A 15,202-nucleotide genomic window follows, 5' to 3' on the forward strand; every position below is an offset into this window, starting at 1 on the left:
CTCCTTTTCTTGCTGGTGGCTGTAATAGAGAGAAGAGATAATCAGTGATTGACTGGATACTGGATAGTCACCTACATTAAATAGCACTCTCAGTTTCGATGGGTGGGCGAAGGCTAGTGGATCGGGCCTCACTGGCTTGTTGGGAGACACCAATCTTGCTTTTGGCGCAGGAATGGTCCCCGCCCTCGCCGGCCAGCTCCTCAAAACCTGCTCCACCACCTGCTCCTCAAAAGCAATGAGTGGTCTGAGCTCCGGCATCCCCCCTCCTGTCTAGGATCTCTCTGTTGTTGTGGGTGATCTTGTCCTGTATAAAGACAGAGGCACAGACTGTGAGCAGGATGGATGCCAAAGCAGATGATAAGCCTGCCTGCTTTCTGTGCGTGCTAAGTGGACCGATGTAAGGGCTGAAGACGTGACCTGTGCAGGATGTGACAAAAAAGTGTGTGAGAGAATCAGTGATGATGTCCCTTGTGCTGGTAGCATGTGAGATCCCTGTGGACTGTAACCCTACGAATGCCTGATGGCCTTGTTAGAGTATGAGTTGAGAGTGAGGACATGGTTGATTTATCCTGGTATAGTAGATGAGATCATTCATGCTTTTTCTGCACTGGATCGCAGGCATCATGGGGGTAAAGAACCTCCTGCTGGTCCTCAGCTGATCGAAGGAATGCTGCCAGTCCCTTGTTGCTGATCTAGGTGCACAGCGCTTGTCTCTTCCGGGGGCCATTCTGGTGCTCGCCACAACAAGTCCTGGGCTGCAGAGAGTGAACGTGTGCTTGAGTGCTGTTTAAATATGGCACCAGGATATACGAGCTGATGAGGTAACAGCTGGTTGGACAAATCCCAGTCCGCCCCACCACGAGATACAACGTGCTGCATTCATAATGAGGCGAAAAGTAGACGATCTGGTGTAGAAATTCACCATACTGGCCGATGGGAACCACACCAACTTTCTCGCCTGCCACTGCACTTAGTCTCCAGAGCAGAAAATTTGGCCCAGAGTTTTGTGCATTGCATGGGCACAATTGGGAATGCTGTGATATAGATTAAAAACAATGAAGGTGGTCATATACCTGAGTTTTCAATATATACTCCTGCCATGGCAAATTTGTAATACTTTGTGATGCAAATCAATCTCATTTGACCTTATTAGGCCAGAAATTCTGTGGATGGCAATCATAGTCGGATTGTTACTCCGCTCCTATTTACTTACGTTGGAATGTAGCAGCACATTTCTCACCTGACCTTCCAACTCAGGATGGATGAGAATAGTGCAGTGTAGCAGTTCCCGAGGCCTTCAGTTGAGGGCAGCAGAGTTGGGGGAAACATAGACATGCCCCCTTTTTTTCAGCACTAGCTGCCATAAAGCAGCTAAGTTTAAAGGGTCCAGCCACTTTGAGAAGCCAAGGAGAAGGTGAGTGTGTAAGGTTTGGGGGTGGGGGGGGAGGGTGGTTGGGTAGGATGGGGGTGGGGGCGTGGGTAGGATGGTGGGGTTGTTGGGTAAGATGGGGGTAGGTTAGTCAGTGGAGGGCAAACGGGTGCTCAGTGAGGAGGTTGGGTGGTCAGGGTTGTGGTCGGGGGTGGTTGGGAGTTTGATCGGGTGGTCAATGGAGGGGGTTGGGTGGTCAGTGAGGGGATCGGGTGGTCGGGGGTGGTCGGGTAGTCAGGATGGGTCAGGTGGTCAGTGGCGGTGGGGTCGGATGATCGGGGGGGTTGTGGTCAGGGGGGGTGGTCGGGTAGTTGGGGGGTTGGTCAGGTGGTCATGGGGGGGCATCGGATAGTCAGTAAGGGGTGTCAGATGGTCAGTGGGGGTGTTTGGGTGGTCAGTGGGGGGAATAGTTGGGTGGTCAGTGAGGGGTTTGGGTGGTTAGTAGGGTGGTCGGATGGTCAGTGGGAGTGGTCGGGTGGTCAGTTGGGGGTGTCAGGTGGTCAGGGGGATGGTTGGAGGGGGAGCTCAGGTGGCTGCAGGGATGGTCAGGGAGGTTGGTCAGGTGGTCAGTGGGGGGGTGATCAGTGGGGGGACTGGTCAGTTAGGGTAGTAATGGGAAATGGGAGGGCATAGTCAGCAGGAGGCAGGGTAGTTGGGGGGTTTGGGAGAGTAGTCAGGGGCGGCGAGGAGGGGTTCAGGAGGGTAGTCAGTGAGGTGGGCTGGGGGTAGTTGTGAGGACAGGAGCGTAGTCAGGGGTCTGGGGGGGTAGTCTGAGGGTGGTAAGGGCTTAGTTGGGCGGGCATGTGGGTAGTTGGGAGGTTCTGTGGGGAGGCAGGAGGGTAATCCGAAGGTCCTGTGGGGTGGCGGTGAGGGGGGCGGTTTATTTGGAAGGTCCAGTAGGATGGGTTAGGTGGGTAAGTTGGCGAGTCCAGTCAGGGGTCAGTTGGCAGGGGGACTGTACTATAGTTACCCAGAAGTTAGAAGTGGTTTTAATTCTTCTAACTTTTCTTGGTAACTATTCCTGTAAGACAGCTGGAACCATCTGAAGTTTGCGATTTAAATCAGATTATCGGATGGATCCCAGTGCAACACAATTGCCCAGCGGAAGTCTAGACTTCACGGGCAATTGCCGTGCAATTCTTACCTGGGGACTTCTGGGGGGAGGGACCCCAGCACATTTCTGGGGTACCTACCCCCCGCACCCCCCACCCCCCGGGACAATGCCCTGTAGATAAGAGGTTATGGGCCATTGTTTTCTAAAAGTACCATGTTGCCATAGAGCTGACATTATAAACGGCACTTCAGTTTGTTCAGAAAGTGAAAGTGTTCGATTGAGGAACAGGGTTAGGCCAGTTCACCCCTCAAACCTCTTCTGCCATTCAAGGAGATCATGGCTGATCGGCAACCTAACTCCAAACACCTGCCTTTGCCCCACATCCCTTAATAGCATTAGATAGCAAAAGCCGATCAATCTCAGTTTTAAAATGTACAATGGATGTAGCACATTGTGTGTAGACATGCTGCCTAATTTCACTCATAAAAGACCTGATGGGTGGTCAGTGAGGGGGAGTTGGGTGGTCAGTGAGGGGGGGGTTGGGTGGTCAGTGACGGGGGTCGGGTGGTCAGTGAGGGGGATCGGGTGGTCAGTGAGGGGGGGTTGGGTGGTCAGTGAGGGAGGTCGGGTGGTCAGTGAGGGAGTCAGGTGGTCGGAGCGGTTGGGTAGTCAGGACGACTCAGGTGGTCAGTGGCGGGGGGGGTTTGGGTGGTCAGTGGGGGTGGTTGGGTGGTCGTGTAGTTGGGGATTGATCAGGTGGTCATGGGGGGGCGTCAGATAGTCAGTGGGGGGGTCGGATGGTCAGTGGGGGTGGTTGGGTGGTCAGTGAGGGGGGGATGGTCGGGTGGTCAGTGAGGGGATTGGGTGGTTAGTAGGGCAGTCGGATGGTCAGTGGGGGTGGTTGGGTGGTCAGTGAGGGGGGGATGGTCGGGTGGTCAGTGAGGGGATTGGGTGGTTAGTAGGGCGGTCGGATGGTCAGTGGGAGTGGTTTTATATGTATACATTTTACAACCCCTGAAGTTCAAGAGATGGCTTGAAGGGGTTGAGAGTCCAGGGATTCGAAAGCAAAGTAGAAAAGCCTTACTGTTGCCTAGAGACAGTGGTCAAGTGACTCAGAGACAGAGAAAGACAGGAGCTGAGAGGCAGTTCAGTCAGTGTGTGCCAGAAAGAGAAGACAGGGTTTCTCAGCTCTCTGGGAAGAAAAATTACAAGGCTAGTGGGGCAGTAGTTAACTGGGTAGTCAGTTATAATATTCAGTGACATGATCAGTTTAGCAGTGTTGCTACTGAAACACTGAGATGAAAGCACATTTGCTTTTGGGTGTCTCGGGGAGAGATACCAGTTCAGTGAGAAGCATCAAGTGAATGCTCAAGAATTCGCCAGAAGAAAACCATTTACACATGTGCCAGTCCCAAGCAGGAAGCCTTTGTGTCAAGCTAGTGGACACTTTTCACTGGTTTATGTGTGAGCAAAGATATTGCTGGATAAAGGAATATTGGGAACCTGAATCGTCTTCTTGTCTTGGCTGAAAATATAGGCAGCACTATGTGGGAAATCAGCAGACTTATACTGACTGATTGCATGCAAAACTCATGCATGCCCACCAGCTCACCACCCTCCCCTCTACAGTCCCTTCACCATATGTCTGATGTACCTGAAAGTTCAAATGAGATAATCCTGCATCATGGAATGAGAAATTCAATTGTTACAGAACTGGTAATTGTAGCGCTGGCAGGGGGTGAGGCGGTGGGGTGGGGGGGGGGGGGGGTGGCGGGGATGTTGGTGGTGGTGGGGGACTGCATTATCAGCCCCTATTAATAACATAAGATCAGCAGCTTGCAGTATCATCAGAGGAATGAAACTGATGGTCAAAATAAATGTAGATTTCCAACAAGGAAATTGATTAATCTTCACAGTATTGTGGCAGATTCTAGAGAGATGGAAGGCGTCTGTTTAAGACACTGACTGGTGTTCCTTTTACTGTTTGAAATCTCTCACACTGTGTTCTGTGGAAGCTGCCAATAGCAATTGAAAAGGGTAGATCTTAACTTTGTACGAAAGTGTGAAACGGATAGTGAGTTGGCAGCCCCAAGTTCCATTAACTTCAAGTGACAGATTTAAAAAAATGCTTCTAACAAATTTTTGGAACCTTTTGAAAGCTTTGAAGTTGTAATCTTTTAAACCCATTTCAATAAAAGTGTAAAGTACAATCATTTGCAACAGAATGCTTTTGTGAATAGGCAATTTTCTAAATGGACTTACAGCTCTCAGCACAATGAAGATCAGTGGATCTCAATAGAGAACTGAAGTATTGCCAGCTTCCTGCATTCTGCTGCAGTGTGCTAAATCTAGGTCACACCCAACACAAGGCATTCTTTGAACCCACATGTTCAATTTATTGGGAAAACATAAATTGTGTCATTGGTTCAATATTTTCTCACTCCCCTCTCCATGGGCTGGATTTTTCTTCTTGGGTTGGGAACCCGACAATTGGAGAACTTCCATGTCCTTACCTCGCACTGCGTTGGAAGTAGACCCTGGCACAATTTTTTAGTACCAGGCCAATTAATGGTCAGATGACGTGCTCATTGACCAATTAAAGATGGTGGGTAGGCTCCCGAGGCAGGAGGGCCAATAGAAGGCCCTGCAGAAATGACACGTCAGCAGCCCCCACCGATGAAGTGGGAGCCACCAGAGTATTTAGGAGAAGAGAGAGAGGGCACCTCAAGGTGGAGGCGCCCTCTGAATTCTTTTTAAAAATATAAAAATAGAAAGAGGCCACATCTGCCTAGTCATCCTCATAGCCATTGTGGTGTGGAGGCTGCAGTGGTTGGTTTAAAAAGACCATTGATATGCTGATCCCTCCCCCATCTGCCACTGCGGGGTCGCCTCCTCTCACTGGCCATTTTTGACCACCACAGGGGCTCAAATGCTAACTGGAAATTTCCAATCAGTGAGGGAGAGAGGCCGTAATAGACACCTTCATTACCTTTATTGGCTATCTGCCTGCTTGTGGGTGGGTAGCCATTCTGCTCTTGACCTGGCCATTTTAAAAATGGCTTGGGCCAGCTCGTTGCCAGCACACTGGCTGCGATGAAAAATTCTGGCCCTGCCCACCTCTATTCCTCCCCTCTTTGGGTTTTGAAAATCTGGCCCTATGACGCTTAGCTTCCGTCTTCTGAAGATTCTGTTTCAGATTCCTCCTCTATTAGTATATGACTCTAATATCCCTCATTATTCTCTTGAACTTATAATTTCATATACCTCCCCAATCTTCAGGCTCCTGACAACCTTCCTATCTCCTGTCACACTTCAAATTCTGTGGTTGGTATTGCTTAGGTCTCTGTAACACTGACCACACCATTCCAAGTCAGGCATCTGCCAGTGAAATCCTCTTCCATGTACCTCCAGACTTCACTATTCCAATGTTTCCCTGGCTGACCCTCGGTTCATCCATAGTTCTGCCACCTGTTTCCCATCCCACACAAAGTCCCACTTAACCATCAACACCCTTCTTCACTGACTTACATGATGTCCTAATCCTGCAAGGTTTCAACCTCAAAATTTTTATCCTTGTATTTAAATCCCTTGATGGCCTCATATTTCTGATATCTGGAAGCTACTTCAGTGTTACTAATGTCACTCCTGCAAATTCTCTCTATCTCCGACTCTATCCTCTTGTGCATCTGCTCTCCCTGCTCCCACCAATAGAGACCATGCCTTCAGATATCTAGGTCCCACTCTCTGGAATTCCTTCCTTAACTTCCTCAATCTCTCCGCCTCCTCCTTAAAACCCATCCTGTTGACCAAGCTTTTGGTTACTCCTGGTCTGTCCTTCTTTGGTTTAGTATCCACTTTTGCTCACACTTCCATGAAGCACTTTGAGGTGATTTTCTATATTAGTTGTGCAATACAATGGCAAGTTGGTAATGGCCAGCGCCTTATGTCTTTTGTTAAAGTTTAAATATCTCTGATTGTTTTAATGGCTTTGATATTGCTCATGTAATTTCTCTAATGACCATTGTGCTTCTGATGCACTTGCATTCCTCTAAACCTCTGATGCCCTTAATATATTCTAATTACTCCTCTGCACTCCATGTGCTTCATACTGTTTTTTACTAGCCATGTTCACCTTTTCCTTCTGGTTTGTTCCTCTCTCCTAACTCGCCTCTTCTTCTAACGAACATATGAAAGCAAATGAAGCAAAGCTCTAGAATTCTGACCTAACCTTGCATTCGTTATTCATCTTTCATCAGTTACCTTGTATTGTGTGATACTTTGATGGCCCTAATAAGGTAGGAGCCCCACTTTTGATACAGGACACAATAATATTTATCCTACATTATATCTATCCTACATCCCTCTACATTTGGTTCTGAGACATCTGAACTGGGATTGTTTAATAGTGAGATTGGAGGCCAGAAATACTGCTTTTTCCTAATGTAGAATTCTGTGTAACTCAGCTGGGAGAACTGGAATTTAGGGTGAAACCAGATATTTCAGATTTCCATCCTTTCTCACTACTACAACAAATCTTAATGGGGGGAGGGAGTGAGATTTCTTTGGCCTACCTCTACATTTCAAAAGCAGTTTCAGAGGGTGTCCAAGGTCATTCCTGTGAGTGGTGATACTCTTCTGCTAAGCAGTATCCTTCTTTTGAGGTAACAAATCTGCTAGATAAGAGAATTTCTATGTATGTTACTTAAATGGGTTTCCAGAAACCAATCAATAAAATTCCATTGTTAACAAAAATGAGAGCAATGGAATTGGAGACAACCTATTGACATGGGTAGGGAATTGTTTAGGAGGTAGGAGACAGAGAGTATCTATAAAGGTTATATACTAGAATTGGCAGAATGTGTACTGGGTGAACCGATGCCTCAGCTGTTCACTATATTTATAAGTGTCTTGGATGATGGTACAGAGAGCTTTATACCCAAGTTGACTGGTGAAACCATGTCAGGTGGTACAATAGAGTTGGAGCAGAAAGGCACATTTGTAGATTAAGTGAGTGGGCAAAACTATGGCAGGTAGGAGTTCAATTTGGAGAAGTGTGAGCTCATCCACTTTAGATCTAAGAAATAGATCTATTTCCTAGGGCAGAATATTGAGCTCAGCGGGCAGGCGCGTGCTCGACCTGGCCAAGCGTAAATTGATGAGTGCTGACATCGGGTGAGCATCCTGATGCCATTGCGCAGTCCTGCAATATTTTGTTCGGCGGGCGGGCACCGGAGTTGGCAGCGCGCTTGCTGACAATTAAAAGGCCTATTAAGGCCATAAAAAAGGTAATTAAATTCAAATTTACGCTGCCTGTCCAACCTTATGATTGGCGGGAAGGCAAAAATGCCAAGTGGCCTTTGCACTTTTTAGGAAACCTCATCCATGGGCGGGATGAGGTTTCCTAAATGGATGAGGTTTCCTAAAGCAAATAAAACTAAAATAAAAATTTTACACTTGAATTAAAAACATGTCCCTGCTCATGTGACAGAGTGACATGAGGGGACATGTTTTATATCATTTTTATTTTGTTCATTAAGTTTTTTAAAAGAGCACTTCATCCCCCTGAGGCAGCTCTGTGCCTCAGGGAGATTGAAATGCTCTTTCGTGTGCATATGTGAAGTTTGCACTAGGCCCGCTCGCCATCCTCCCCCTTCCCGCACAGGCAGCGCTGAGCACTGCAGCTCACGTTCCACGCTGGGCGGGCCTTAATTGGCTTGCCCACATAAAATTGCGGTGCGATGCCGATCATGGGCGTCGGTCGGGTTCCCGACCACCCTGTCCACCCCCGCTGAGCACCCCCGCCATGGGAAAAATCCTGCCCTTAGAGTTTTTGCTGAATGGTGAGAAGTTAGGCACTGTGGAGGAATACAGAGATTAAGGGATCCAAGTACAGAAATCATTAAAAGTTAATGAACAGGTACAAAAAAAATTAAAAGGCTGATGGAATGTTGGCCTTCCTGAATGGGGCTGGAACACTAGAGGATATAAGTCATGTTACAGCTACACACAGCTTCCTCGTTGGACCTCATTTGCAGTTCTGTGTTCAGTTCTGGGAACCATCCCTCAGGAAGCATATATTGGCTTTGGGCAGGGTGTGGAGTGCAGATTCACCAGAATTATAATAGGATGGAAGGGTTAAGTTATGAAAACAGATGCATAGGCTTGGCCTCTTCACTCAAAGGAAATCAAGAACATCCCTGCCCAAAAAGCTCAAGGTGGATTGAAAATTTCAAAACTGAGGTTGATATATTTTTGTTAGAGAAGACAATTGAGGTTTATGGAACCAAAGCAGGTAGATGGAATTAAGATACAGATCAGAAATGATGTAATTAAATGGCAAAACATAATCAAGGGGCTAAATGATATTAATGTGTTCCCTGCATGAATATCTGAAGATAATATAGTGACTGCTCTGGGCTGCAAATAAGCCCCAACCTGATAATACCTAACAGTAATCCTTTCCAGTGTGTGACAGGATGCTGATATGATTTTCTAATCATGACAGTGGGTGGCCCTCCTTGCTGTGTTGCTGCAGGCATGGACACTTGCCCCCAATATGTGAATGATCTACCCTCGGGATTTGAATCTTCTACACCACCGCATTTCTGGTGGCAAAATGGCACTGCCAGAATCTTTATGCTGGGGTTTTTACGTAAGATCGGAACGCATCCTATTCCCCAGCATTGACATCTCACGCCTTGATAAACACAAAACAGGAATATTTCAAATATGTTTAAAAGTGGCAAGCAATAAAAGTCAGGAAGCGGCAATGCTAAATCAGAAAATATCAAGGGCACCACAATCTGTAGTTAAAGTCACATTTATTGCAAAAAAGCCCTGATGTTTTACAATATGCTTAGGAGTATTAAGCATCATGAGAAGATGAGCCGTTGTATTGTTGAGACTCTTGTCTCACGAGTCTACACAAGAGGTTTGTACATACTTCAACACCTCAGAGGTAAAGTCACACCTCTCATTTTGTTTTATGGACTGAAACTTCATGATGACCAATTTGCAAAATGACACAGACACCAAAAGCCCGACAGATATCTACAACTCCCTTTTATTCATTGTCACGTTTGAGCGAGGAAGAAATCCGATACTGCCAGGATCCCGTTAATTGCACAGCCTCAAACATTTGTCCTCGGTAGAAATAAATGTTCTGTTGAAGTGAATAGCGTTTTTGTGATAAAGGTTTCCTACTGAAGCATGACAGCTGTCACTGTGGAAGATAATCATCCCCTTTTCCTGAACTGCATTTGAACCTCTATCTCCCCCAGTAAAGGTTTGTCATGGAGAATAGCTGTGCAGGCAGCTCATCAGGCATGGCATATAAAAACGATCTTTGTTTTTCAAGTTTTGAACATGAGATTGAAGTAATCTTTTTTTGAAAATATCATGACAGCTGCCCCTGGAATTTACATACATGTCCATTTTCCAATTGAATAGTTACTGAAGTGGAAGAATTCAATGTACTCATTATTATAAAGCCTGTATGTGCTTGAAAGCAAATCTTGTTTTAATTCCTTAAAATGATGGAGATTGTTACAGTTGTAACATTTCTGCTAGACCTTTAATTAAAGAAACACTTTAATTAAGACATTAATTAAACTGGTTGAATGATAATGGACTATTTTTCAAAGGGCAGCAGGTCTATATCTTAATTTGTTGATCTCTATCTAGAAGCTTCAAATAGAATATCCTTACCAGAAGTCTTTTGATAACCTGGTCACGTTCGGATAGCTTATCTTGAAGTTTGCTAATGTGGTGCAAATCTTCTTGTTTGGATTCATGCTTCCTTGATTTTTCTTCCATCTCTTTCACCCTGCAAATAATTACAGGTTTGTAAGAGACTGTTATGAGTCACTTATCGACAAATTGTAATAATAAATTATTTTGCAACTTGACAATATAATAACCCTCAAAAAAGTTAACACTGAGGCAAGAAATAATAGTGTGTTGCTTATTTTACCCAATGATGGGTGAAAACATCTTGCAATTGTGTCCTTTGTACACAACAAATAAGAGGATGCCAAGTCTGAATAAAATGAGGCATTATTAACAGTACAAGTCAAAATGAAACAAATGTCAGATTATGAGATGAAGTGAGAGAAGACAAATAAGTTGATTCCAATTGTGGTGCTATGCCATTAATAGGATCCTCGCAAATTCTAATTTGTTTTGCATAATTTTATCTATGTGACGGGGATTGAATTTCTTGTCTCACTCGTTCACCATAAATTTGGCCAGAAATCTCAGAAAATGGATAAACCTTGTGGGATTGGTTTTCATCCTCAATTTTGGTAGTTGATGCATCTGCACTCTGACATCAGCAATTTCATGCCCCTAGGTTTTATTTGCGTGGTTTTTAACATTTAAAACAAATGCTGATTTTTTTTCATTCTATGTAGATTTGTATTTAAACAGGGGATGTAACACTTACTCGGTTTCCAAGGAAACAATCTTTGCTTGGAGACGGGTTTGGGAGCTGCTGAAATCAGACACAATGCCTTGGATTTCTTTCAGGTGATTTTGTTTCAAGAAGTTGATTTCTTTTTCATGTTCGACCTTAAACTCTTCCTCCAGAGACCTGTGACATTGATAGAAAGGGAATAAGACAATATTGTGGCAACTCTAAGCAAGGAAAACACAATAGCATAAATGTATGGTAGTTATCTACTATTCGTGCAATAACATTGGTTGGAAAAGAAAAATATCAGAAATAAGTGCGTTTTTACTGATATAATGTGCTAATTTCTGATGCACAATATCTCTGGCCCTGAAAACTTACTTTTACACACGTCCCATTTGCTCAGAAGAAAATAAATGCTGCAGCTTTAAAAACAATATTTTGGTCAGGGGGCGGGGATGTTCCAATCTTCATTTAATTTCTGCATAATTATTTGTGTATAATTTTTATTTCCTGTTTTTCACTTTTTTTTTGCAGTCTTCGTGTTTCAGTAAGGATTCTTAAATCTGACCGTGGAAGAGCCTCATTACCCTTGTGACATACAGGGAGAGATGGTGGCCTAGTGGGAATGTTGCAGGGCTAGTAAATCAAAGGCTTAGGCCAATGTTCTAGGGTCAAGGGTTCAACTCCTGCCACAGTTGCTGATGGGATTTGAATTCAATGAACATCTGGAATTGAAAAGCTAGTCTTGGAATGAAACCATTGCCAATTGACAAAAAACCCATCTGGTCCACAAATGTCCTTTATGGATGGAAATGTGCTATCCTTACCTGGTTTGGCCTACTTATGACTTCAAACCTAAAGTAACATGGTTGACTCTTAACTCTGCCTGAAATTGTGTGGCAAGCCACTCAGTTCAAAGCCAATTAGAGATGGGTAACAAATGCTGGCTGGCCTTGCTAGTGACACCCACATCCCATGAAAGGATAAATAAGGAGACCAAAACTGCAGGCAGTACTCCAGATGTGGTCTCACTAAGGCCCTGCACAGCTGCAGTAAACCCTCCCTATTTTTATATTCCATTCCTCTTGCAATAAACACCAACATTCTATGTTCCTTCCTAATCACTTGCTGCACTTGCTTACTAACTTTTTGTGATTGATGTACCAGGACACCTAGATCCCTCTGTACCACCGAGTTCTGCAATCTTTCTCCATTTAAATAGTATACTGCTTTTCTATTCTTCCTGCCAAAGTGAACAAGTTTACATTTACCTACATTATACTCCATCTGCCAAATTTCTGCCCACTCACAGGTTATTTCTATATCCCTTTGCAGACTCCTTATCTCCTCTTGCTAACTTACTTTACTAACTATCTTGGGGTCATTGGCAAATTTAGCTACCATACATTCAATCCCTTCATCCAAGTTATTGATATAGATTGTAAATAGTTGAGGACCCGCTCTGACCCCTGTGGCACTCCATCCCCTGTGCCCATCTGAAAAAGACCATTTTAGTTCAACTCTCTACTTCCTGTTAGCCAACCAATCCTTTATCCATGCTAATACGTTACCCCCTACACCATGTGCTCTTATCTTGTGTCATAACCTTTGATGTGGTACCTTATCAAATGCTTTTTGGAAATCCAAGTACACCACATCCACTGGTTCCCCTTTATCCATCTTGAATGTTACTTCATCAAAAAACCCCACAGCTTAGTTAAACATGACAGCTAACGAAGTACTGCCATTGACATAGAACCTCAGGAAACCACCCCCCCCCCCACCCCAACACACTCGTCTGAAATCGATAGTCCCTATTGGAACACACTCCACACCCTACAAACTGACTGCAGCCCCACCTCTCGATGGTGCACCTCCTGGTTGACTGCAAACAACACCACCCACAACCGGATAACTGACCCAGTAGTGAAGCCCCAGGTTTCAACTTTCCACAGAAAATCTGAACAACCCTCAACAGCTTGAGGAAGGGCCAGGGAGGATGTGGCCACTTGCTCATCAAGTGGAACATGAGGAACAGCTCAAATTGTGACTGTGGCCACCCAATTCAGAGCATCACCTACATACTGAACTTCAGCCCTGAGAGATTCACTCCTGGTGGCATCACAACTATACACATTGTGTCAGCTGAAGCCGTTGAATGGATTGTTAACCTCAACATCAATCTATAAAACTGCTTCACCAGCCATATGGACAAAAAATTTTAAAAAATTCAGTCAATGTATTTGTTTGGTCAATGAGCTACCAACTTCTGATGTTGCTCCTCGTTACTTCTGTACTGGATAGCTTTCTGATTCCATGACTCCAGCTCCTTGCTGAGCTGTGACACAGCATTCCGAAGAAGTGTCTTCTCTTTCTGCAGCTCGGAGGCCTCACTCTGGGACTTTGATAAACTCTCTTTGAGAACTTTCAGCTGGTCCTGGTAATTATTCTCCTTTGAAAAACAGATTTACACTTGTAACAACTTCTTTGCTTCCATAGCTATTACAGTGGTTTGTTAACACAAATCATGACATCTGTAGCCGTCATTATGAGAAATGTAGCATAGTTGTTATGTTACTGGACTAATAATCTAGCAGCCTGGACTAATGATCTGGAGATACAAATTCAAATCCCACCGTGGCAGCTGTGGAATTTAAATTCAATTAATTAAACAAAAACATCAGGATTGAAAAAGTAGTGTCAGTAAAGGCAATCATGGAAACTATCAAGATTGTTGTTAAAAAACAATTTGGTTAGGAAATCTGTTATCCTTACTTAGTCTGGTCTATATGTGATTCCAGGCCCACAACAACCTTACCTGCCATCTGAAATATCACAGCAAGACAATCCGTTGATTCAAACACTATAAAAAGCCTAATAGAAATGAAAGCAGATGGACCACTCAGTATCAACAAAGGCACAGGCAGTCCAGTCAATCCTGCAAAGTTCTCCTCACTGACATCTGGAGAATTGTGAAAAAACAGACAAGCAACAGCCTGATATGCTCATACTCAGAGAGTGATACCTGACAATTAATGTCCCAGACACCTCTATCACTCTCCCTGGTATGTCCTATCCCACTGGCAGGACCAACCCACCAGGAGTGGTGTCACAGGGTATACAGTCAGGAGGGAGTTCCTGGAATTCCTCAACATTGATTCAAGACTGCATGAAGTCTCATGGCAGCAGGTCAAACATGGATAAGTAAACCTCCTGCTGATTGCTTCTTCTTTCAGTTGATGAATCAGTACTCCCCAATGTTGAACATTGTTTGGAAGAAGCATTGATGTTAGCAAGGGCAGGCACAGGATACTCTGGATTGGAGACTTCAATATTCATCATTGCCAACTGTTCAGCCTGCTTTTGTTGATGGCAGTTGCCAGAATGCTTCATTATGAATGCTTGACTGAGCTCCAAGGCTGACTAGCGGACTCAGCCAAGTAGGGGGGTGCTTACGCAATGCAAATAGGACCACTTCTTTTGTGTGACTGACAGTTTTATAGGCTTATAATGACTTTATTTTTCTTTGAAATAGTTTTTCAATACTGATGTGTTTACTCAGTCAAGATTAAGAGGTGTAAAGAGCATTAAAGGTTTCTTGAATGGGACTATTATTGGCTGATTGACAGTTTCATGAGAATGTAGGTGGGGAAATTTTTTTCAAAGAGAATACCTGATTTTTTTTAATTTCACGAGCATTTCAAAGACTTAGCAGTGTTATTATATGGCTCATGAGTTCTGTATCTAGTGAATACTGGGTGAGTGGGTGTGCAGGATACATATGGGGAGGCATGAAACATATAAGGGGTCATGGAGGGGCATGGGAGATATGAGAGGTTTGGGGGACAGTGGTGGAGATGGGGGTGAGGCTAGAGGGCCCAACAGCCATGAATTGAACTGGGGTGATGCCCCAGTAAATAGAGGCAGGCTTTCTAACCTGCCTCCTTGCCATTCGCCCACCTCCGTTGCCGCCTTGGGCGTGCATTGTGAGGCAGTGGCCCCAACTCCAGCCTGCAACCAACACCCGGAGACCAAAATACTGGATGAGCGGGCTGATTTTTAGAAGTTGGGACCGTGATGTTGGGAAATGGCCCGACTCACGGTTCCTGAACTGAAGGCGAAAATCTGGCCCATAGTCTCATTTTCACAGGTGGTACCCTCCACCATGTTGTGTCGCACTGCTACCATGCTAAATTGGATAGAATAAGAACAGATCTCTGGGCATCCATGAGGCGCTGTGGGCCATTAGCAGCAGAATTGTACTCAACCACAATTTGTAACCTCATGGCCCGGCATTTCCTTCACT

General features: G+C 44.8%; 1 protein-coding gene across 1 annotated transcript in view; it reads right to left on the reverse strand.

Annotated features, from left to right (window-relative positions):
* Window positions 1–14,960, reverse strand: part of LOC144686692 (protein FAM184B-like) — a 41,110-nt gene extending 26,150 nt beyond the window's left edge. The window contains exons 1-3 of the mRNA XM_078552290.1: window positions 13,164–14,960; window positions 10,927–11,073; window positions 10,191–10,308 (exon numbers count right to left, since the gene is read on the reverse strand). Of these exons, the coding sequence (XP_078408416.1) occupies window positions 10,191–10,298 (108 nt within the window). The 5' untranslated portion in view covers window positions 10,299–10,308; window positions 10,927–11,073; window positions 13,164–14,960. The remainder of the gene's footprint in view (window positions 1–10,190; window positions 10,309–10,926; window positions 11,074–13,163) is intronic.
* Between the last annotated feature and the right edge of the window lie 242 nt (window positions 14,961–15,202).

This window comes from Cetorhinus maximus, chromosome 1, assembly GCF_964194155.1.
Source record: "Cetorhinus maximus chromosome 1, sCetMax3.hap1.1, whole genome shotgun sequence".
In the NCBI taxonomy this organism is placed as follows: Eukaryota; Metazoa; Chordata; class Chondrichthyes; order Lamniformes; family Cetorhinidae; genus Cetorhinus; species Cetorhinus maximus.